Genomic DNA, 24,288 nt, shown 5'->3' on the forward strand with positions numbered 1-24,288 from the left:
TTCTAAAGTCCTGATGGCTCCAAGCTTTACCACCTTGGCATTCATTGTATTCTGGGCTGCAGGTAAAACTGATACAAAGAAAAAACACATCCCACTTTACTCTTAGTCGGTCTGTGATAGAGAAATTTCAGTTGCTCCATATTTACATCATTTTAACCCTGAAGAAAACTATTTCTTCAAAGCATTCAGGCAGTGGATTTGATTCTTAATGATATTTTCTTTCTCCTTTTGTTGTGTCAGGGTTAGGGTCAGGGTCTGTGTGGATCACCCAGTGGCCGCAATACATCGCCAGCCGTCCCGGTGGTCCGGCAGAGATGCACTGCTACCAAAATGACTCTGATTATGAATACCTGTACTGGTACAGACAACTGAGGGGAAAAGCTTTTCAGCTGATGGTGATTGTACTAGCTGGCACTGCAACCTTTGAAGAAGGATTCAAATCCGGCTTTCAGGCAGCAAAACTGAATGAGAAGCAGTGGTCTCTGAAAATATCCAGCATCCAGGAGGCAGATGAAGCTGTTTATCTGTGTGCTGCCAGGCCACACAGTGCTGTGGAAGACCTCAGGACGGTGACAAGAACATACTGTGGAGAGGCTGTTCATTGTTCTGACACCTGACTCTCATTCATAGTCAAACCAAGGAAGAAAGAAAACCACACTGTGGAAAAGACTGGAACTGAAACTCTTACTATATATTCTTTGTTACTAACTCCTAAAGACAGGATGTAAGAAAATGGCAAGAAATAACACACTGAATATATTCAACCAATAGGTGGAGGCACAGCACATGGCATGCAGCCTTCATCATGAGCGTGGGTTGATATCTCAGCCAACAAACACAACGCCCTCCGTCTTTACCCCGATCAACCCTTCCCCAACATAACTACATGACAATGCTCTCATCTATGCCAACATTTGGTTTCCTCTTCATCTGGATCTCATGTAAGATCTCAAATGTTCCTCTGAACTTTCCTGTTTAATGCACGTTTGGCACTGAGCCACTGTTTGCTGCTGATTTCTCCACAGGTCAGGTGAGTGCTGTTACATTTCACCAGTCTTCTCCTCACATAGTGAGGGAGAGCAGTGAGGTCCACATTAACTGCAGCCATGACGATAGCGCCCTCACAGTGATGCTCTGGTATCAGCATAACTGGGACAACAACTCAATGACTCTCATCGGGTACGGGTATGAAAGCTCTCAGACCTACGAAGGTCAGTTTGAAAAACAGTACAAGCTGACACGAAGAAACGCAGTGGAAGGAGCTCTGACTATACGGAAGGCGGATCTGTCCCACTCGGCTGTTTACTACTGCGCTGCCAGTACACAGTGATGTGGTTTAATGCTGCTCCCTCACTCAAAACCCTCAGCTTGTCTTGTACATGTGATGTGTGTGTGTGTGTTTGCACATAAAGATGTGTCTTTTTACAGACTGGCACTGGAGCAGCAGCTCAAACCAGCAGGATGCATCCCACCATCATCCTATCTCTTCTCATCTTGCTTCTGTAACCAGGTGGTCTGAACACTCATTCTTGTATCGAAATATCTATGTTCTCAGTTTTGCTGCTGCCACCCAGTCACTGCATGAAAAGAGGGATTTGCGGATGTATGTGGCCCCTTACATGTCCGCATACGTTGAGCCCCTGCATTTGCGGTGGTAAAAGTGAAAACTTGGCCCAAATTGTCGCAAATTGACCTGGCAACTGCTCCCCCATGCCCCCCTCCCCTCCCCTACTTAGGAGAGCCTTTAATATGTAAATGCCAGTGATCAGGTCAGGAGCTGCCACAGTCATTTTCAAGTGGGGTGGGGTGAGGTGAGGTGGGGGGTGGGCAGGCCTGTTTCTACACGTTCCTGACCATCACCTCCAACTCCAGCCAAGTTTGTTGCTGTGTTGTCTTGAAAAAGAAGAGGTGCACGCTGTCTGCTGGTGACAGGTGATGCATATCTGTTTTTTTTTCTCCCAAACACCTCTTTTGTAACCGCTTTTTGTGGGCAAAATTCAAGGATTCAAGGTTTCAAAGGTTTATTGTCATGTGTGCAGTTAGAAACGTGTTTCCCTGAACAATGAAATTATTTTCTTTGTTGCCCGCACTGGATGTCCAAATGTATAATAATAAAGATAAGATAAAGATAAAATAAGCATGCAACAGCAATATTCTAAAAGGTTTCTTAAATAAAATAGAAATATAGAAATAAAAATATAGAAATCTGGCCTGTATACATAATGTGCAGTAGTGCGCTCAGTGTTTTATTGTGTATGGCTTAATTCGGTGTCACAATGGTCACAATATCGCCGAGGTCTTTTCTTTGTCCTTGCAGAGTCCATTTTTGTGTCAAAACAGTGCAAATTGCCAGCTGTGGTCAGACAACATTAAATAGCAAAAGGACGGGAGGTTGTCTCGCGAGTATTCCGTGTAATGACGTCTACGCATATGATTGGTGGAGCTTAACGGCTCGCATAAGCTCTCGTTCAATCACGTATGAGAAACATTGTGTCGTGCAGTGTAAACAAAAAGTTTAAGGAGCAGATCTGGCGGCAGAAAGACAGACAGAAAGGCAGACAGAGTCCCGTACTGTGAAAACTGCCCTGGTTTGCGGAATACAATGGCTGGAAGACGACTAGCTTTCAACTCCCCAGCAACTCTCTGCGGGTTTACAGGTTTGTGTGTTTTTTTCTACTTGCACATGACCATTTGATTGTTTAATTTTAGTCTTGTTGACACTGTACAGCACTTGGGACAGTTCTCGCTGATTTTAAATGTGCTGTATATTAAACTTACTTACTCACTTGCTTACAGGCAGATAAAATGAAAGTCCTGTTGAATGCTATGACCGGGATGTCTCGTATGGTGGCCAGCACTGTGGATACGGTCGTGGAGAGGGTTCTGGAGGGAATCGACCAGAGATTCGCTAGGTTGGAGGTAAGATGGCCGTCGAGAACGGACTGAAGTTACATTCCAGAGAAGTTGAAGAGCGCACCCCCAAGAGAAGGCGGATACAGAATCCGAAAATCGCGGTAAGAGTAGGTTATTGACTGTGGCTTTAGGCTAAACTCAACTTAATTGTGTCCATCACGTGAAAACCAGTGTGAGTTGCTTTATTTAAAAAAATGAATTTCGTGTTTTCAATTTATAGGAAGCAGTTCGCCGCCTGCATAACTCACCGTGGCATTATAATCCAGGTCAAGGGTAAGAATAAGTGAATGTTCTCCCAATATCTAGTTGAGTTGGACCCGATGTTACGTTAATGCAGTTTTTTTATTAACCATAGGCCTGTTGTTTTTACAGGCTACTGTCACCTCACAATATGGATGTAACGAGTCGCTTGAAGGAGGCGGTGGCAAACAGTCCGAACTTCAGAGAGGCAGACGGGGACACTATCGAGGGTGAGCGGCGCTGACTTTTACCACGGCTGGCACTGATACTTTTAAGCACTGGTCATTTTATTCATTCCTCTTGTTTGTTTGTTTTTAGCTGCGTGACGGACCTGTGTGCTGTGCTACAGGCGCGTCTTGAAGCCAACCCGAAATACTCACAGTCTCACCACAGAAGAGTAAAAGAGAGTAAGAACATATACGCTGTCAATATGACTTTCGTTACTTTATAGACAAGTTGTCAATATGCTGTGCATGGATTATTTATTGGTTATTCCAACAGCTCCCAGAAGCCAGCTTCTGATCCAGGATGAGGACGTCTGACAACTCCCGCAGGCAGACCCTGCAGGGACCGGAATAATGCGAAGAATGCGGATTCCAAACGGCGGCGTTTAGGCTTATTTTGTATATTGTAGGCTACAGCAGTGTGTGTATATAGTTTTCAATTCTTTATTATCAACATGGTTCTTATTACAATGTAAGCTATGTACATTGTGTGGTGTGGCAATAAAAGCGCTTTAAAAAAAAAAAAAGTTTCCTTTTTCATTCTCAATAGATTCACGTCATTCATGCCTGCATTAGCCTAGTCATAGTGCAGCTTATAAGAATGACGTGAATATATGAAGTACACAAACATCCCAGGAATATTAGTAATCATAATCACAATTATTAATCATAATTGCTGAATGATATGCCCATATAAAGTATGCATATATTAACCTTATTGGCCAATGGGCGGACAGCTTTACAGGAGCTTTTTTATGTAATCACGTGCCTTTTTCGTCCAATACCAGCGAGGCCAGTGAGAGGTCCAGGCACTCTCACAGCGGGGTGCTAATCGCTGGGCCATTAGCACCCCGCTGTGAGAGCCCGCCGCGAGTCGGGTTCGTTTCCGACGATTTTCTCGCTCAACAAACTTAAAGTTTGTCTGCCTGCAAGCGCCCAGGTGCGTCCGAAAATTAGGCAAATTCGCGGAAGTTCACTGCCGTCCACAGTGACACAAATCCCTCTTTTCGTGCAGTGAGTGGTGGAACAGAGATAGAAGTTGTACTACACTGATGAGTTTTTTTCTAGTTCGATAGAGACGGACATTTTTTTTTTTTTTTAATATTTTTTGGGGCTTTCTTATGCCTTTAATGGATAGGACAGTTGGAGAGAGACAGGAAGCAGGGTGCAGAGAGAGGGGAAAGACACGCAGCAAAGGGCCGTCCGGTGCGGGACTCGAACCGGGATAGAGACGGTTGAGCTTAGAAGCCTCAGCAGACAGCTGTTATTTGGTGACAACAGTTAACCACATGTTGAAAAGTAAAACGTTAGCAAGGCTACGTTAGAAGAGTTTTTTGACGTTGAAGGAGAAGTCATCCGACCGCTACAGAGTTACTGACCCGTCTAAACGACGTGGCTCATGGATATCCTGGTGAGTTAAGCTGGATTTACAGTTGACGCGTCTGTCACGGCGGTGGCGGACTGTGACGTCAAAATGACGTTTCAGGCCTGGCGCTTGCCTTGAAAAGACGGCGCATCGCGTTGTCGTGCACCAGTCGATTTTTGTAACTTGGCTGCGCCGAGAATGACAAACCGGATGGACCAATGTGAGACCAGGCAGTCAGGAGGTGCGTTTTTACAGCACCTGTACGAAACTGCAGTGAAACAGCACAGGGACCAACGTAAACTCCCAAAACTTTGAGATTGAGATTGGCAGAACTTTGGGGAAAGAGGGAGAGTTCTGTAAGAATGTGTGGAAGAAGCTACGGGACAGATACGTGAAGGCAAAGAAGAGGGCAGAGACTCAAAAAGTGGTGATGCCAGGGGCTTCAGACATTCACCTCTTTTAACTGAATTAAAACATTAAAATTATCCGAATACTGCAGCAGTATCATTGATGACAGTGTTCCTGCTCTTCATTGTTTTCTTCTCTACTTTCGTGGTTGTAGAGTAGCGGTAACCTTTATGTTTTTATTATGTGTGATATGAGGAATTGTTGTGTGGTACTGCATGTAACTCGGTTGAGAGGAAGAAAAAACATGCACTCAATGTGGACAATTAATGATTTCCTGCACTTTTTGTGCAGGCTGTTTTTGTTTTTTTGTTGAGCTGATATATAGATGTGGATTGAGTTGCACCATCTGCCTCCATCTTGCTACTTCCTGGATTCCACTTCATCATTCCCCTTCATCCAGGGGCAGATTGGGAAGTATTTTTCCACCGGGACAATTTTTCCCTTGCCGGCCTCATACCAAAAACAAAATCTATTGTAATTGTTTTGGTGGCCTACACCTCCTAATGCTAGTGCAGATTTAAAAGCGTATAAAAGCATTTGTTGTATTCTGTGCGGCGCCACTAGGTGGCATACTGGGGGCATATGGGCGGTACAGGAACCTGGGAGGAGAAGAAGTGAATGCTGCTGCTGCCAGCCACGTACTTACTCTGCCTGCGATGTATTGTTTTATTCCGTGTTTATTTTCTTCAATCTAGTCTAACTAATTACTCTATTGTCTGCACATATATCTCATGTGACATGGGTACACTGGTGTGGGGATGGGTATAGTACTGCATGTAAGAAATATTAACTCAGGATACCACAGTAGTTCCCATTTATTGGAATGATTAATTAATAATAATAATAATTAATACATTTTCGTTCCATATGTGGCCCATTTAGATCAAAACAACTCTCCTGAAACCATTCAATATTCAAATAGCTCAATTCGGATATAACAAGTGACCATGCATTTTTGAAAAAAAATAAAAAATTAAACCATTAGCCTGCATGAACCTTGCTTGCTTGCCTTCATTTGCTAGCCAATTTTCTTCCTCTGGTGACACGACGGTGTTTTCATAACTTTGCTTATTTGACTTTCTGGTAGTAGTGGTAATGCTAACATTATAGAGGAAATTGAACATAGCTAATTCATACCAACAAACAAATGCGCAAATCCATTGAGTATGTCATTGAGTATTTAGGTCCTAACACATCATGTTAAATACACACAATTAGCTTGTGTGCTAACCTGACTAGCACACGCCAACGTCAATGCAACAATGTCATTTACCTGTACTTTGCCGGCGTGGATTGTGGAATAAATCCGTAATTTTTGAGCACTTAGATGCCTCCTCCTCCAACTTTTTCTTCTTTTTAATCCTGGCTTTTTCAGCACCTCCTTTTTCTTTTCGTTTGCCTTCCATGTTGCACTTGACTCCAGAACTGCAGGAGAAGGACTTGCCAGAAACAGACCTAGATGCTTGCCATCACTTGAGTAGACTAGGGCTGAATCTCAGATGGCGCACTTGTGCACTTCGGGCACTATGTTTTAGTGCGTAATTAATATGCCATACGCACTAAAATATGAACACTTCAGTGCACAAGTACTAAGTACCACGGGCTGCCAGTCGGCTTACAAGGGCCGTTGACATTATGTCTAGGCCGGCCGGCCCGGCGGGATAAGTCCCGGAAGTCCAGACGGCCAATCCGCCCCTGCCTTCATCCCTGCTTGCTGGATTTTCAGTCATCATCTCCACCATCTTCAGTCCCCATCACTCCAACTCAGTCTACAGCCTTCTTCACCTGTTATCCAGGATGGACAGTCTCTCCCATAAAGGGTGGTAACTTGAAACTTGAGTGCACTCAAGATAAAAAAAAGACTGAACGTGTACATTTTATTTTTATTTTTTTTATTTTCATTTATGTAATTGAGTATATTGAGATTTAACATATTTGCTCAGCGATATTTCCTTTCATATTCTGATAAATTGAGTTGCCATATTTCTTGTGGTGTGAGTCATTACGGAAAGGATCAAAGGATTTCAAGTATTCTGCTGCTTCATTTTAATGCCAGTCTCCTCTTGGAGATTAGATTATAGATATACCTACAGGATTGGTGAAACACACACCCGGTAGGTCACACTTCCATGTAATGTTATCATGCCTTGAAATTAACAAAAACAAAACAAAACTGGCTAATTGTTTTATTCAATTTTTCATCAATTACTTAATCCACTGAGCAAGGACTTCAAAGAATTGTTTTTTAATCTGTGTTTTATCTGCAGATCAAGCAGAGAGTGTGAAATTCCAGCCATCCCATCCGATAATAGTCCACGACAAGGAAACCGTGGATTTCAAATGCAGTCACGATGATAATGCTCTCTCTGTAATGTTCTGGTACCAGCAAAAGGACAGCGGTCTGATTGATTTAGTTGGATACAGCTATACTGGCTCTGACCCAGTGTATGAGAAGCACTTTGCAACTCATTTTAAGATTACAAGGAAAGACATCCAAACAGGAGGTCTGATTATTAGCAGTGCAAACCTGTCAGACTGCTGTGTATTTCTGCGCTGCCAGCACACAGTGATGTGGTCTAATGAGAAAACATCACTAAAACCTGCTCCTTTTTCTGCTGTTTTCAACATCTTAAGCGGAGGTTGCATCATGCGAGCAAGTGCCTATGTCCTCAATACACATATACCAAGAATTTTCACAAAGCTAGAATAAGTAATTAAAGTAAAAAAAAGACATGCTGCTCATTTTGTTTTCAAACAGTGGATAAGCAAGATTCTGACAGATGTGATGATGTTTCTCCACCTGATTATGTTGTTTCTAGAAACTTCTTCCACATTTTTGCTCCACCATGTGTCTCATATTGGAATTTCTATTTTTTTAAATATGCAAACATTTGACATTTACATTAGCTATGAGTTTCTTGTTCATTCTGAGGAGTAGATGTTTACTATTTTGAAAAAAAAGCAAAAAAAATTTTAATGTTTGAGTGGCTGACACAAAGAAGGCCCACCAATCAGTCCAGCCTGATACTGAGTAGGTTCCCTTATCCATCAGAACAGCTCTGACCAGTCAGAGCATAAACAAGAAACATCTACAGGTGTGCTGTGGTATCTGCTACAGACAGTGCTTTTAATGTTATGCTTGATTATTTCATCTGTTCCCATACACCTAATGATGAAGATGCACATTTCTACAAACTGCACCTTTACAAAACCCCTAAATATGCTCAACAAATGGATCCCAATATCTGGTCCCGTTTCTTCTTCAAACAAAACAATTTGTTGACATCTCAGGACTAAAGGCTTATGTTAAGATGGATCTTGTTTCTTCAGTCATTTTTAAGCTCTAACATTTGAAATGTCTCCATGTAAGCCTTGCAAGAGGGTGAAAAATCTATCAAAACTGAATGAAACCTGTTGTAAGAACCCCTGGTTCACTTTACATCATTTGTCAGAGGGCAGCAACAATTAGCTCAGCTAAGCAAACTCCTCCCACCAAATCCCAATACTTTTTAGCTAAATTGACCTGAGTTTATTAGCTTAATTTAGTAAATTGTAACATTTGTAGATGGGGAAAGTATTTCAGTGGAGTAAGCCTTCTGCAGAAGCACAGAAAGCTCAGGCCCAAGTTTCACAGATGAGGAGTCCAGGAAAATACATTGAAATACAGTATGAACTGAACAGGAAAAGACAGTTGTTCATGCAGTTCTGCTCAGACTGAACAATTAAAGGAATGCAGTCGCTTACAAATGGTCAGTTTACACAAGGTTTGTCACAATAAATTGGTCCCAAAGAGGATATGGAGTTGGACAGATGAGATAATTTAGCAGGTAGCTGGGGATGTTTTGAATTTTCTGCGTTAACCGAGCACATCCAACTGATTCCTAGCTCTCATCATCATCATCATCATCAATAAGCAAGTTCCTCAGACAAGCCAATTAGGAGTGCTCATAAAAAGTGTTTAATACCAAACAAAAAAAAATCAGAAAAGAACTATTTGCATTAAAGTTGGATCTAAAAATTAAATAAGTAATGTCTTTTTCTTTTTTATTTCTTTTTTCTAAGATGATTTATATGATTATAGGTAGTCATTTCCTGGGTGAACAGTTGACCCATGTGGATGTTACTGGGAGGATTTCTTACATTTTACATTGGCAGTCACAGTGTAACTGCTGCTTCAGATGTTTGCCTTGACCAACAGAAGCTGCAGGGACGCACTTACTTATTATGGGGAACAAAATCCCCTTTTTTTCTGGGAGAGCATATATTTGGGTGTCTGGAGTCACTAACAACTCAAAACATCTGAATCTGACACAACTTTGGCATTTATGTTTGGCCCCAATATTTGAAAATCTGTCATTCAATGAGACTTTCAGGAAAAAACTTAGATCATTTTAAAAGGTTATCCAGTCCATTATCTCATTATCTGCACCCAACCTAAACTTCAGATGAATCTTTTCATGAATTTCTTTCCACTTCCAAGGTTGCTCCTGCTTTCTGCTTTGCTATCAGCATCAAATCTCATTTTTAGGTATATAGTTACCTGCAATGATGAAAAAACTTAGAAAGCTTATAATGTTCAACCAGCATGTTCTTCATTGTTGTATATCCTGGCAAGAAAAACTGAGCAGCACGAATGACAAGAATAATGTCTCTGTCAACTTCAAAAGAAGAAAGTGAAGTTTGGTCCGTTTTGAAAATGAACCAAAATCTGCAGCAATGATCCACAAGCATCACATGCAGTTACAAAGTTTTATTTCTATTCTAAATATTTCAACAATTAGTCCAAATTCTCTTTTCAAATCGTCCGTCCAGATATGACTTTGAGGAGCTGCAGTGGAAGAATCTTAAGCTGCTGTAAAGAGAGAGCTGCATGTGAAAGCCGGTGGGAAGTTTCCCTGCTTCAAACAGAGAAGTACGGGGAGGATCTGAGCGTATTTCACAGGCTGCTGTAGGTTAAAGCTGAAGCTCCTCAGTGGGACTGAGCACAGTGAGGATTTCATCACAACCAGTGTGATGATGAACATCCTTTGTGTTGCACTACTAATCTTCTCCAGTAAGAACATTTCCTTTCAGTGCTTTCAACAAACCTTTTCACACTTATTAGTTATGATGACCTGTTGTTTATTTACTCGTCTTTTTCTTCTTTTTCAGATTTCTCCCTCTGTGTAAAGATCCACCAGCTGCCCTTTGCAGTCAGCAGAGAAAGCGACAGCGCTGTGACTTTTCAGTGTGAACAAGATGATGATCAGTATTACTACATGTACTGGTACAGACAAAGGAGCGGGAGACTGGAGCTGCTAGCATACTCTCTTGGCAAAGACTCATGGGATGTTGAAGCACCTTTCAACAAATCCAAGTACACCATGTCCAGACCTGCATTGCTAAGTTCCACTCTGCAGATACACCCTCCTGAGGTTGGAGACTCCGCTGTGTTTTACTGTGCCTCCAGTAGAGCACAGTGCTTCAAAGAGCCTCTGCAGCTAAACAACAACCTCAGGAGAAAGCAAAGAAGAAGAAATGAGGAGAAGTGCTCTGTGCAAGATTATGTTGACATAAGAAACATGTTGGCTACTAACTTTAGTGATGTTAAAACACACACCATGATATAACTCCATGTAGAAGAGCACATTCATTAAAAGCAGGAGAGCTGTCTCTCCATGGTTTGGTGTGGTTTCTGAAAGCCCATAAAGCTGATGTGTTCAGATAAAAGAGCAGGTGTTAATGGGTTAGGTTTCTGAATCCCATGTGACATTACTGCTCTGCACAGTGTTTCATTTTTGTCACTAAATAAAATCTGCAGCTTCATGAATAATTTGATTCTCTGTGCAGCCCGACAAGGTAAAAGTGGATCAACTGTAAGAAGTTATCATACGCTGACCTCTACAGGATCACACTGGGTACTGTTGGTGAAAGGAAAATAATGTCAGCATGCAAAAAGGAGGAACCATGTAGATCAAATCTGCTAAATGTTCTGAAGATAAATAAATAATGTCGTGTTTAATGAGCTCACAGCAGAGTTACTTTACTTCAGTAACAGTTAAGGGACATAAACTTTTATCATTATTGTACGGTTAAACTTTAGCTTCAGATATTCTTCCAACTCACAGATTATTTCATGAGATACAAACTCATTTTCAATATTGATCAAAGCTTTATTGTAGTAAAGCTGTACTTTTAGTCAGTTTTTATGAAAAACTAAAACCATTCAACTTTGGTGACCTGTCAGGTTCTTCAATTAGAGAAAATATGAACTTTGACATGAGCACATATTAGTTATTAATGGATTCAGCACAAAGTGAAGAAATTATGCACAGTGGCAACACTGTTAAATGTAATAGCACATTTCATTTCAGTTTATTCATATAGCGCCAAATCATAACAATGTCATCTCAAAGGAACGTCAAAGATTCAGTCCAACTGAAGCCAGTTAGAATACAATTCATTCTAATATTATGGGAATCATATCAAATCTGGGAAGAACTGGGATTGGACCTATGTGCACCTAAACAAAGGGTGTAAAGACAAAAACAGTCCAATGTTAGCTGAAGTTTGACAGCAGAATAAGAAAAGAAAAATGTGTGTTTCCTCATCACTGTCAAAGAGAGGCTACCTTACATTTTACACTTTGTCATTTAGCCAGAAAGAAAGGCAAGATTTTTACTCAGGACAGCATTTTCTGCTTTAAATTTAGAAAGATTTATACATCTGACTGACAGAGGCCTTTAAAAGACCATCTACAGTTTCTGTCACATGTGTGAGCGACTGTCCCACCCTGACAACTGATTGGATGAAGAGCTGTGACCAGCAGAGATGTCACTTCCTCTGAGCAGCTAAACAAACAGCAACAAAAAGCAGCTTCCCTTTCCCTTCCTCTGTTCTCTCTTCTTTTCTTAGCTGTCACAGAAATAGCAGCAGTCAGGTTGGAGCGCGTTCAGACATCAGTCGGCCCGACCTGCACAGCTGCTCTGACACACACACCTACACACACACAGATGGAGGCTGAGATAAGGAGAAGCTGGGTGGGGGAGGCAGAGAGGAGAGAGCCGAAGAGACACAAGGTTTTTGTATGATGCTTTTTCACCGTGGGGACAGGGGGCACGGTGATACAATCCCATAGAGCCGCCGTACAAAAACCTCCTTCCATTAACTTCCATTGTGTAGACGGCTACATGCAACTTAGGAGGCTTAACAGAGCAGAAACATGGTTCATCTGAAGGTGCGTAGGATGGTGGAACAGTTGGCCATTGATTAGTCACTTTAGATGGAGATATTTGATCAGAAGGAAGTTTTTGAAGATCTTGCAGTTCATATGTGGAACATTTGGAAGTTTGCTTTGCTCATCTTGACAAAGACAAAACAAATGTTGACATGATGAAGTTCAGCCTGAATGTTTAAACCCTCTTTATCCTCTGGATTATCAGAGTGTGTCTGAACAGGAGGATTCTGGACAGTTTGGGGACTTTTTGCTGGAAGAGACTTTCAGTGTGACACTGGAGCAGAAGCTTACTTTGGAAAAGGAACAAAACTCACTGTTTTGGGTAAGTTGGAGCTCTTACAAGTTCTGTTCACTGTATTAGACTTAAACTGGTGGAAATGTTGGAATGAAAGTGAAGGAAAAAGCTGTTGTGTTAAAACAATCTGCATTATTGAGCTGAACTCAGAGCACTGTGACCAACACTGATCCTGCTTACTTTGGCCAAGGAACCAAACTGACGGTTTTAGGTAAATATTTCACTTTAATACTGTGTTTTGATGGATTACACTTTGGTTAGTTAGCCTTAGTATAAACAGAAGCATCAGTAAAGACTTTTCAGAGATAAATCAGGGAGAGAAAGAGGTTCTTGCTCAGTATTGCTGCACTGTGACAACAACAACGAAGCTTACTTTGGAAAAGGAACAAAACTCACTGTTTTAGGTGAGTGAAGGACGATTCAAACAAAACTAATGAAACAAGATCTTAAACTGAATCAGTACAGAAACAGCCATCACATCCATTGGTATCTATAGTTTAAGCCCAGCTCAGGGCTTTTTGATATTAAGCTGCAGCTCTGTGCCAACTATGAAGCTTATTTCGGACAGGGAACAAAACTGACTGTTCTGGGTAAGTAAGACATCTGAAAGTCTTCTCATGAACTCACATGTAATAAATAAGTTACAGCAGCTGGTTTGAAGAGGAGAAAAGTTTTAGTGTTGCACCAAACTTGCAAAAAGCAGACTGTAATGAAACAAATGTTGGTCCTAGATTTAGAAAATTGTCAAATGAAAACGATGGTCCAAATGAAAACCACTAAAAGGCAGCCGAAACGCAAAGAAGCAAAGTAAAAGCAGCATCTTGGGCTGTTTTCAGCACAGATCATGTGCACTGTGACTCTGGTGGTTATGAAGCTTTCTTCGGTGCAGGAACAAAGTTGACTGTTTTAGGTAAGAAACCGAATCCAGTTAAAATCAGAACTGCTTTTGGAGTGTTTTGTAAATATATAAGCCTTCAATCAAGAATATTGAAGGTGCTGCTCAATGCTTTTTGCCCTGATGCCTAAACTCTGTCTTAGCACAAAGCAGTTCTTTGTGAGCTAAAACAAAGATTAACACACTGCAGATTCAGATGTTTTCAGCTCTTGTAAATACAGGACGCAGCTGACTGTTTTAAGTGAAAGTTGGATTTATTACTAAACTAAACAGGAGATGAAGAAAAGCAGCATCTTGGCCTTGGGATGTTTTCAGCACAGATCATGTGCACTGTGACTCTGGTGTTAATGAAGCTTTCTTCGGTGCAGGAACAAAGTTGACTGTTTTAGGTAAGATGCACGTTGTGTATTAAGTCTGTAAAAAGTGAAGTGGTAGAATGTTCTATTGAAGGGACATTTAAGCTCATTGGAGTTTCACTTCAGTGCTTTTTGTTCTGAAGCGTAGACGCTGTGTCAGTACGAAGCTTATTTCGGTCAGGGAACAAAACTGACCGTTCTAGGTAAGTAAAACCTCCAAATTTCTTATCATACAAATAACAAGACAAATAGAATATGTCAAAACCGAGCAGGTTTCTCATTGAGAGAGATGTTGTGTGGGTCATAAACAGCTTGTAAAAAATGAATATAGATCAGCAGCTGGTGGATTATTTTTCATTCAGATGGAAGTTCTGTTTATTCTAAAAGCAGAAAGCAAAGAAGTAAAGTCAAATCAGCTGATGAGCTGTTTTCAGCACTGATCATGTGCACTGTGACTCTGGTGCTTCAGAGGCTTACTTTGGTGGAGGAACCAGATTAACTGTTTTAGGTAAGAAAACACTTTGACGTTTATTAAATGTTCTGGAGGAACAATTCGATGCCTCTGAAACTTTGAATACATCACAACTTATGAAGTAAATAAAGTCAAACTGGTGAGATGTGAAATGGTGAAAAAGCTGGTTTAAAGTGTCAGAGAGGCAGCAGGAAGAGTTTTTGTTCCAGTCGAGAGTCTCTGTGCTCCTACAACGAGGCTTTCTTTGGAGCTGGAACTAAACTCACTGTTTTAGGTAAGAAAACTTCCAACAAACAAACTGAGCTGAGCTCCACTCTTTGGCTCTCTGTGTGTCAGAGCTGTCAGCCACATTCACAACAGAATTAATAGACCTTTGATACGATGGCAGTCAGCAAAAATGCACATGTTTATTTGTTCAGTAAAAATGAGAGTTCTTCAGTAAAAGTGCTGCAGCTCTAAAACATTTGGCTCTACGGCCAGATTCTTCCTCTCTCAGTCAGTTCTTATCAGCTCTGTGAAACACTGTGAATTCACAGTCAGAAGCTCACTTTGGAGCTGGAACTAAACTCACCATTTCAGGTAAGACAGGAAAGATCTTCAGTATCTGCAAATGTAATGCACTGACAGAAATAATGGAAAATCATTTATTCTGACTTAAACTGAACTTCGCTCTTTAAAATGGCTGTAAACTGATCAGGCTTTGGAAAAGCATTGATTTAGAACATGTTTTGTTAGGAAAAAGGTTTTTGGAGTGTCTGTAAAAGAGCACAAAGACAGTCTGCAGCTCTCAGCGCTGAAACTTCAGCAGTTTTTTATGCAGCTGTTTATCAGTGTGAACAACTACGAGCCTGCTTACTTTGGCAGAGGCACCAAACTGACTGTACTGGGTAAGAAAAGGATCAAATCTCACGCTTCTTCAGCTCTTTCTGCAACCTAAATCTGCTAAAGGATTGATGGGTAAATAATATTTTACTGTACTATTTTGGGATTGTTATGCTGGTATGTTGTCAGAAGAAGAAAATCTTAAAAACCTGAAAGAAAAAAGAAAGATGCCTCTAAAAGTTATAAAAAGCGTTAAAGTCTGTACAGACGTGTAAATCCCTCAGTTCAGTGGAAAAAGGCAACATTTGGCTCAGGCCCCAGACTTTGTTATACTTGTTCAACTATTGTGTTGCTTAATCCATTAACTTAAAGAAGGAAGTTTGCAGTGAAGACTAAAAGTGCTCACAAGATCCAACGGTGTGTCAATTGCAAAATAGCATTATTTCACTTCCTAAATAGAACTTTACAAAGAATAAATGTCTGATAAATGCTGATTGTTTGATAGGACAGAAAATATTCTGGCAGCCAGATTAAATAGGAGGTAGGGGTCAGCTTTTCCATGTGAGTCAGCAGTGTGCTCTGGCAGCTGCTTGTGGAGAAGGAACCAAGCGAACAGTTCTGGGTGAGATCATTACAGTAATTAACTCAAAGAAACATTTCTATGATGAAAACAACTGATGTTCACTGGTTCTAACATAAAGAAGGGTTATGAGCACACTGGCTTCTCGTCTCTAGCTATAAAACTGCTTTGTCGGCATGAAGCTTTTAACAATGCAGCTCTGACTGGAATCTGAATGAATTCTTTTCTCTGACTTTCAGAATCAGGACGTAGTGTCACACCCCCATCAGTGAAAGTTCTTCCACCTTCACACAAAGAGTGCAGAAACAAAAAAGACCAGAAAAGGAAGAAGACCCTGGTCTGTGTGGCCACTGGTTTCTACCCAGACCATGTCAACGTGTCCTGGACAGTCAGTGGAGTTGGACAAAATGAAGGTGTGGCGACGGACAGCGCCGCCGTGCGAGAAGGAAAGTTCTACAGAATCACCAGCAGGCTGAGGGTCCCTGCTGATGTCTGGTTTCAACCTGACAATCAATTCACCTGCAACGTCCACTTCTTCAATGGAACAGCCACCACGCCATATTCTGATTCAATTAATGGTGAAACAGGTATGATACCTACAGGTATGAGCTAATCTGAATCTTTATGCCATGAGAAAATATCTCTCATTGACTAAATTGGTTTTATTCTTCATCAGGTGGTTCAGATGGAGGCATGTCAAGAGGTAAATGTTTTCCTTTGTCCACTGAGTGCGATGTTAACAGTTTAAACTGTTTGCTGCACTGATCATCAGTCTCCACTAACTGATGTTTCCTCTTTGACCTCCCTGCAGAGAAATATCTGAGGGTCACACAGAGCGCCAAACTCTCCTACGGTGTTTTTATGGTGAAGAGCTGCATCTACGGAGCCTTTGTTAGCTTTTTGGTGTGGAAACTTCAGGTTGGTTAAACATGAACCGCAGCTTACATTAGTTATCCAGCTTACACCCTGCTTATTTTAGCATTCACTGTCTTCTACATAAAACCCGCTTTGAGATTAAAGGACTTAAATGTGTGAATGAATGAAATCTGATGACTGAAAGGACGATATGTCTCGTCTTTGTGTTGCAGAGTTCAGCAGGAAAACAGAAGAAGTGAAAACTGAACTGAGGCCTGGATCTACACTCAGCAGGAGATGGATTATTCTGCTGTCTGTAAATCAAATCTGTACAACACAGAACACACTGTTAGTGTGTTGCTGTGGCTTTGCATTCATGTGAGAGTTGCTCAAATCCTGCTAATACAGAGGAACTATGTGCACATTCTTCTTACAGTATAAAAGCTTTTGTTTTGTGTTTTCCTTCAACTATTTCCAATGAATGCTCCTTCTAAATAAACACCTGCAAGTTAATCTTTTTGACTCTGGCATCAACAGTCTATCATCCTACACTGAACATGACGTGTTCCAGAGATAGAGTCAGATATTTTTATCTGCAGGCTTATCTGACTCTTATTCTGAGAAATCTGTTTCGTTTTCAGAACACAATATGGAAACATCTCAGCTCAGGAAAGTTCTTCATGTCGGTTTAAGTGAGTCATTAGCCAGGCTTTCCAATAAACTCACAGAAATTGGAATTTATTCTTGTTTTTCTTACTTGTGAGTAATGTTCTACCCACATGCTTTGGATCCTGAAATGTGTTTTTAACCTAATTAAAGCAGGTTCATTTAAATGTTCAACTTTTCTCTAAAAAGAAAAGTTCATTTCTTTTACTGTAACATAACAACAGACGTTTAGGGTCCTCGTGTGTTTGGAGAAGAAGGTCAGAGCTGTTGTTGAAGAGGAAGATTAAGTGGGGCGTGAAAGCTGCAGAGGAGCAGAGAGCGACAGCAGAGGACAGGATGTGGTCACAGAGCAGCCTGCAGCTCCTTCTCTGTGCTGAGAAAGCACGGAGGTGAAACCTTCCACTTCACCACAACCTCCGGCTGTCTGCGTGCACCTGCATGTGTGCACCAGCACCCACCCACACACACACACACACTGCACATCTCTGAGCTAACAGTTGGAAAAACTTCCGTTTCCGTGACAACCGAAGCTAAAAAGCGAACATGTGTCTGAGTTCTATGACAAACAGCAGCTGTTTACTGAGATCTGGGGCAGGAGTTTGTTACTAAATGTTTCATGCTGATGCAGAGAACAAACATGAAATGAATTCTGTTGCAGTTTAAACACAGCTGCCCGTATTAAAGCATAAAAAAGAAACAGTTGTCTTAGCATTTCCCTCCTCAGTCATGTTCATAAATCTCACAAAATGTAGAAACCTTAGCTCAACATTTTACCAAATACTTGCCTTTAAGGTGTCCCACAACACGTTATTTTGATTTTTCACGCCCTTAGTGGTACTAAAACTAGAGAGGGCATTTATTTTCTTGTTCTCCCATTTGTTTCTTTGAACAAGCATGTTTGTTGGTACTCACATTTTAACAGGAAACAGCATCTGTGAAGCTACAGCAGAAACATAGTGTGTCTCACATCATATCTCCTCCTGCAAAGCTTAATCTTTTTAAAATCTCCATTTTATGTCCAAATACCGTCACCTCGTGAGTTCATTGCAAAAGATCCTCGTTAAAACATTGTAAACATGATTATTCCTTTTCCAAATCAACAATATTTGAAGATGTAAATGACGTAAGAAATAAGCACTCTCAGATACGTTAACTCCTGCATCAGTTGGACATTTTCACGATGAGATTTTGCTTTGGACATAAACTAAGAAATGTGCACAGAAAAGCAATGTTTTAGTTTCAGTCCGTTGTATTTCAGTTCATATCACGGTCATGTTTACTGACCGCCATTTAAACTGAACCAATAGATTTAAATAAAGAATAAAAATTGGACATCATACTTTAAAGGAGACATGCTTTCTTTTTCTTTAACAGATAAAAAAAACTTCCCCTGATAAAGGTTGATGTTTAATAATCTGTAAGTTTACACATCGACATGTTCAATTTCTCACGTGTGACTCCTAAACAGACGTCATTTGTCACACCTAGAATATAGATTGAATAAACCATGACTTTAAAAGACTGTAAACTTAGAAAAACGTGCCACCATTGTTTGCAGCAACCACAGCGGAGCAGTAAAGAGAACTGAAATAGCAGGCTGGAGGATGTTTGTTTGACTGATCTTTGTTTGAGCAGATGATGTTGGCTGAACTTCACAGACAGCATCAAACAGCAGATATGATGTCGCAGGTTAACACACTCCAGCAACAAGACAGAAAGAGTCCCACTCGCGTGCTCACTTTGTCATGCTGAACGACACCTTGTGGTGAAAAGTGAGCATCACGTCACGTGATTCATGTGCATCCTTTTGAACTGACAGGTTTTAATCAGCATGTCTTTACAATCAAATAAAGTCACAGACAGAATCAGCAGTGAGGCTGTGTTTCAGTGGATTCCTTTAAAAAAAACACAGAGCTATTCAGCTATTTCACATTTACAATCAATATAAAGTCAACCTGTGTTGACTTTATACGGCTTTTCAGGTTTAAAACAGTTACTCTGAGCTCACACGGGATAATTCATGGTGAGGAAATGAAACCTTAAAGCTTAAACTCAACTATCTCTCAAACAGGTGAAGGAATCCTACATAAAACTGGGTGATCATTCCAACTGTTGTGAATCTTTAGTGAAAACTGGGACATCACAGTACCAGTCAAGGTTGCTCACAAGACAGCTCTCATTATAGACACACACTGCGTTGGTGCTTTATCAGCTTTATGCCGTGCAACATGTGTGCGGTGGCCAGTGCCCCTGATCTCTGCTTGTGTTAAAGAAAAGACTTTAAGAGATTTGAAGAGAGCCACAATTGTTGTGATGTTTGTTGGACGGATGAAAATCGACGGAATTTTGTCAATTTTAGAAAACAGTTAGCACAAGCAGCGATCTTCACCTCATTCTCTGTCTCCATACAAGACTCGGATGTTGTTTTCTGCTGAAGTACACGTCAGCATCCTCATGTTCACAGACTCCAGATGTCAGGGTGCCATCTGCTGGATGAACCTGCAACACATCAGTCAGAGCTGCAAACCTCTGAACCTCGATCTCAAAATGCAAAGTCTCTGAATTAGATATATATAATTATATATAATATATATAATAACAACAGTGAATCACAAACGTAAGGTCACATGGCAAGCCATTCTACCATTTAAAGCCAGACTGGATATGGGTTGCAGATATCTGTCATTCAGTTTTGCCTTACACAAAAGCAATAATCAGAAAGACCTTGTTGATATCTACAATGTCAATTCTGGATCGTCAAACGTAGCTTTTAAATGTTAAAATGGCTCGCCATAAAGGTCATGGTTAAGAATTCCCAGTCCAGCATTTCAACATTGGATTGGTACAAACGAAATAAGCCAATACTGGGGGGGATTTGGTAGATATCCCAGCTGCCTTCAGGGCAGGGGTTGTTAATTCATCACAGGGCTAACAGAGACAGAGGACATTTCCAGTATTTGGCATTATAACAGTGCTGTGTATTCATTCATCTGCTCAGAGCTGCAGATTCCTCTGAGAGCACAAAAAACTTCATTCAGCTTACTGAACACCTTTGCTTTATGAAACTGTAGCAATTTCACTCTTCAGTTTCAAGTGTTTACTCGTTCAGATGGCATTGCAGAGAAAAAATATAATAAATAAATCAAGCCTCGACAGTTACCGCTTAAAGCTGTGTATCACTGCTGAACTCAAACAAACTAGACTTTAAAGTACACGGCTGCAAAAAGGAATAGAACTTAAGAGCCCCAGCAGCGCCACATGATAAACAAAACTGAAGATCCAGAACAGCTCATAAGATCACATCACACAATGCTACACCATGAATGCCATGTGGCACATCCACCTGCAGCTCAACAGAACTGGACTGCACTGATGGAGGCTGATGAAACATGGACGTCATCATCTTTAAACAAGGTCTCTTCATATTCAATTCAATTCATTTTTATTTATATAGCGCCAAATACAACAAATGTCATCTCAAGGCACTTAGATAATAAAGTCAAATTCAAGCCAATTGGAATTCAATTGATTATAATCATAATTATTCATAAAATAATCCAATTCGTTCATATAGAGCCATTTCAAAAACAATTTCCGAGCTAAGGAAACCAACAGATTGGACCGAAACTTGTTTTCAGTCCAATCTCCCGTCCTGAGCGTGCCTGAGGCGACTGTGGAGAGAAACGACTCCCTTTTAACAGGAAGAAACCTCTGGCAGAACCAGACTCAGGAAGGGTGGCCATCCGCCTCCACCAGCTGGGGTTTGAGAAGACAGATGGAGGGGGGGGGGGGCACTGTAACACCATTCAAACGATATCTGTTGGAACAGGGAAACACGAGTTAATGACCACAATAATGTCACATGTACATAAAGAGAGTAAAGTGAGGAAAGGTGTGACAGATGAGGCCCCCCAGCAGTCTAGGCCTATAGCAGCTTAACTATGGGATGTTTCAGGATCACCTGAGCCATCCCTAACTATAAGCTTTATCAGAAAGGAAAGTTTTAAGCCTGGTCTTAAAAGTGGAAAGGGTGTCTGCTTCCCGGACATTTACTGGCAGCTTATTCCCCAAGAGAGGGGCCTGATAACTGAAGGCTCTGCCTCCCATTCTACTTTTAGAAACCTCAAGTAAACCTGCAGTTTGGGAACCAAATGCTCTGTTAGGAAAATATCTTACAATGAGATCTTTAAGAAATGATGGAGCTCGGTCATTAAGAGCTTTATATGTGAGGAGAAGAATCTTAAATTCTATTCTGAATTTAAAGGGGAACTCCGGGGCATTTGAAGCGTGTTTCCATTGCTAGAGGTTGTCAAATAATGATAGTATGACACAGAGAGGTGCGTATCTGCGCTCCCTGTGTGAAGATCGCTCTGTCCGCACAGCATGTCATGCGAGGCTAATACGTGGTGGCTAAGGGGCAAGTGCTAACCCTTCCACGTAAAACAACAACTTGCACACTGCAGAAACGTCACACCACTTTATAACCCATCCGACAATAAAGTCACAAGCCTTACCATCAAAACCATATGCATGGTTCTCACATTACTGGCATGGGGACGTTACAAAACAACTTTATAAACAGCATGTCACTCACCGGCTGGTTGTAGGCTCGCGCATGTGAAAGCCCAAAAGAGTCGATGGAGAATAATCCCATATACAAAACAATTATTTTTATTTTTTTTATTTCTCTATTTATTTGATATGGACAGCAATTACATTGGACGTACCAGATGCATTGTTTAAATGTTTTAGCACAAGTGCCAATTCTCAACACTTGTCCATAGGCAGCTTTGAGAGGATAGAACAGTTAAGATATAGTACAAATAAAAATAAAAAGGAAAAAATAGACAGAAATATGAAGAAAAAAGAAAAAAAAACAAAAAAAAAAAAAACAGCAACAACAACAACAACAACAAAAAATAGCAACAAGACATGAAGGAAATAAGTCAAAGAAATACAAGCAATTCACAATAAGGAATATAAAAAGGCAACAGAGCAAGGCAGTATGAGCAAGCAGTAACCAGTTAAGAGCTATTCATGTGTGCACTGTTGATTAGATTTTAACCACTGTTTGAGACCTTTGTTAAAAACTTTACTATTGGTCTCTAATTTCAATTCAGTGGGTAGAGAGTTCCAAAGTTTGGCCCCTTTTACAGAGAGAGCAGACTGGCAGAAAGAGGTCTTGCATTGTGGGATGAGACAATTACCACCAGTGGATGCTCGTGTGGTCGCTCTGTGAGAGCTCTGACATCTTATGGCCACTTCAGAAAACAGTGTAGACATATGATTATTTAAACATTTAAAAAAGAATCTTAGATTACTGACATTAATAAAATTTTGAAAAGTTAAAAGGTTGTGTTTCCTTAAGATGTGGCAGTGATGCCATTTCATTGGTTTTTGGTCCATGATTTTTATTGCTTGCTTGTATATGGAGACTATAGGTTTCATAGTGGTTGTGGAAGCCTGTGACCATGATGTGACGCAGTATGATAAATGAGAAAGAATCATAGCATGCATGTACAGTTTTGCAGCTTGGTGAGACAGGTTCCTTCTGATGAAACGAAAACAGTTAAGATTTGGCTTGACCTTCTTACAGATGTGCTTGACTTGACTGCTAAATTTCAAATGTTTGTCTATTATGATGCCTAAGTACTTCACCTCATTCACTACTTCAGTGTATTCCTCCTTAATCCTGACCTGAAATAGGTCATGATCAGGCCTGTTACGTATTGAAAAGCAAATGGATACCGTTTTTTTTACATTAAGAGTAAGATGGGACAACTCAAGCCAAGCCGAGATGTTTGATAAAGCCTGCGTCAAGTGCTCGCCAGCCAGGCTGGGTGTTTTAGTGGACACATGGATAATGGTGTCATCAGCATACATCTGGCAGTTGACACTTGGGCAGCAGCTCGGCAGGTCATTAATATACATAGTGAACAGCAATGGACCAAGCACGGATCCTTGTGGCACGCCCATGCTGTTAGCTAACATACCAGACTTTACCCCATTGACCCTAACACACTGTTGTCTACCCTCCAGATATGATTTAAGCCATTTGAGAGCTTTAGGCGACAAGTTAAATTTTTTTAATTTACTGAGTAGGACACTGTGATTAACAGTGTCAAAGGCCTTTTTTAAATCCAAGAACACTGCCCCTACAACCTTTCCTTTATCGAGCGAAGTTCTATTAATTTTAGTTATATTCTCTAGAAAAACTGTGTTCAAGTATTTAAAACATTACAAGAATATTACTGGGCAAGTATTGTTGTAATGTTTTAAATACTTGAACGCAGTTTTTCTAGAGAAGATAATTGTTTTGTATATGGGATTATTCTCCATCGACTCTTCTGGGCTTTCACATGCGCGAGCCTACAACCAGCCGGTGAGTTACATGCTGTTTATAAAGTTGTTTTGTAACGTCCCCATGCCAGTAATATGAGAACCATGCATATGGTTTTGATGGTAAGGCTTGTGACTTTATTGTCGGATGGGTTATAAAGTGGTGTGACGTTTCTGCAGTGTGCAAGTTGTTGTTTTACGTGGAAGGGTTAGCGCTTGCCCCTTAGCCACCACGTATTAGCCTCGCATGACATGCTGTGCGGACAGAGCGATCTTCACACAGGGAGCGCAGATACGCACCTCTCTGTGTCATACTATCATTATTTGACAACCTCTAGCAATGGAAACACGCTTCAAATGCCCCGGAGTTCCCCTTTAACAGGGAGCCAATGAAGAGAAGCTAAAACTTGAGAAATATGATCTCTCCTGCTAGTTCTTATCAGAACTCTGGCTGCAGCATTTTGGATCAACTGAAGGCTTTTCAGAGAATATGTGGGACAGCCCGATAATAAAGAATTACAGTAGTCCAATCTTGAAGTAACAAATGCATGGACTAATTTTTCTGCATCACTCTGAGACAAGATGTTCCTGATTTTAACAATATTACGAAGATGAAAGAAGGCAGTCCTAGAAACCTGTTT

At 40.8% G+C, this 24,288-nt stretch overlaps 1 protein-coding gene across 1 annotated transcript; it reads left to right on the forward strand.

Annotated features, from left to right (window-relative positions):
- LOC142366728 (M1-specific T cell receptor beta chain-like) lies at positions 1–17,155 on the forward strand. The gene is made up of 7 exons (XM_075448673.1): positions 1–62; positions 241–538; positions 7,425–7,430; positions 15,217–15,272; positions 16,027–16,389; positions 16,599–16,705; positions 16,876–17,155. The coding sequence occupies exons 1-7, from the start codon at positions 14–16 to the stop codon at positions 16,900–16,902; spliced, it is 906 nt and encodes a 301-aa protein (XP_075304788.1). The 5' UTR covers positions 1–13; the 3' UTR covers positions 16,903–17,155.
- Positions 17,156–24,288: the final 7,133 nt, after the last annotated feature.

This window comes from Odontesthes bonariensis, chromosome 17, assembly GCF_027942865.1.
Source record: "Odontesthes bonariensis isolate fOdoBon6 chromosome 17, fOdoBon6.hap1, whole genome shotgun sequence".
In the NCBI taxonomy this organism is placed as follows: domain Eukaryota; kingdom Metazoa; phylum Chordata; class Actinopteri; order Atheriniformes; family Atherinopsidae; genus Odontesthes; species Odontesthes bonariensis.

What these genes read in the sequence shown, in the direction of transcription:
- LOC142366728 (XM_075448673.1), top strand. Translation starts at nt 14, where the DNA reads ATGGCTCCAAGCTTTACCACCTTGGCATTCATTGTATTCTGGGCTGCA. An exon ending in CATTGTATTCTGGGCTGCAG is followed by an intron (nt 63 to 240) that starts GTAAAACTGATA and finishes TTGTTGTGTCAG; the next exon opens with GGTTAGGGTCAGGGTCTGTG. An exon ending in CACCAAACTGACTGTACTGG is followed by an intron (nt 15,273 to 16,026) that starts GTAAGAAAAGGA and finishes TCTGACTTTCAG; the next exon opens with AATCAGGACGTAGTGTCACA.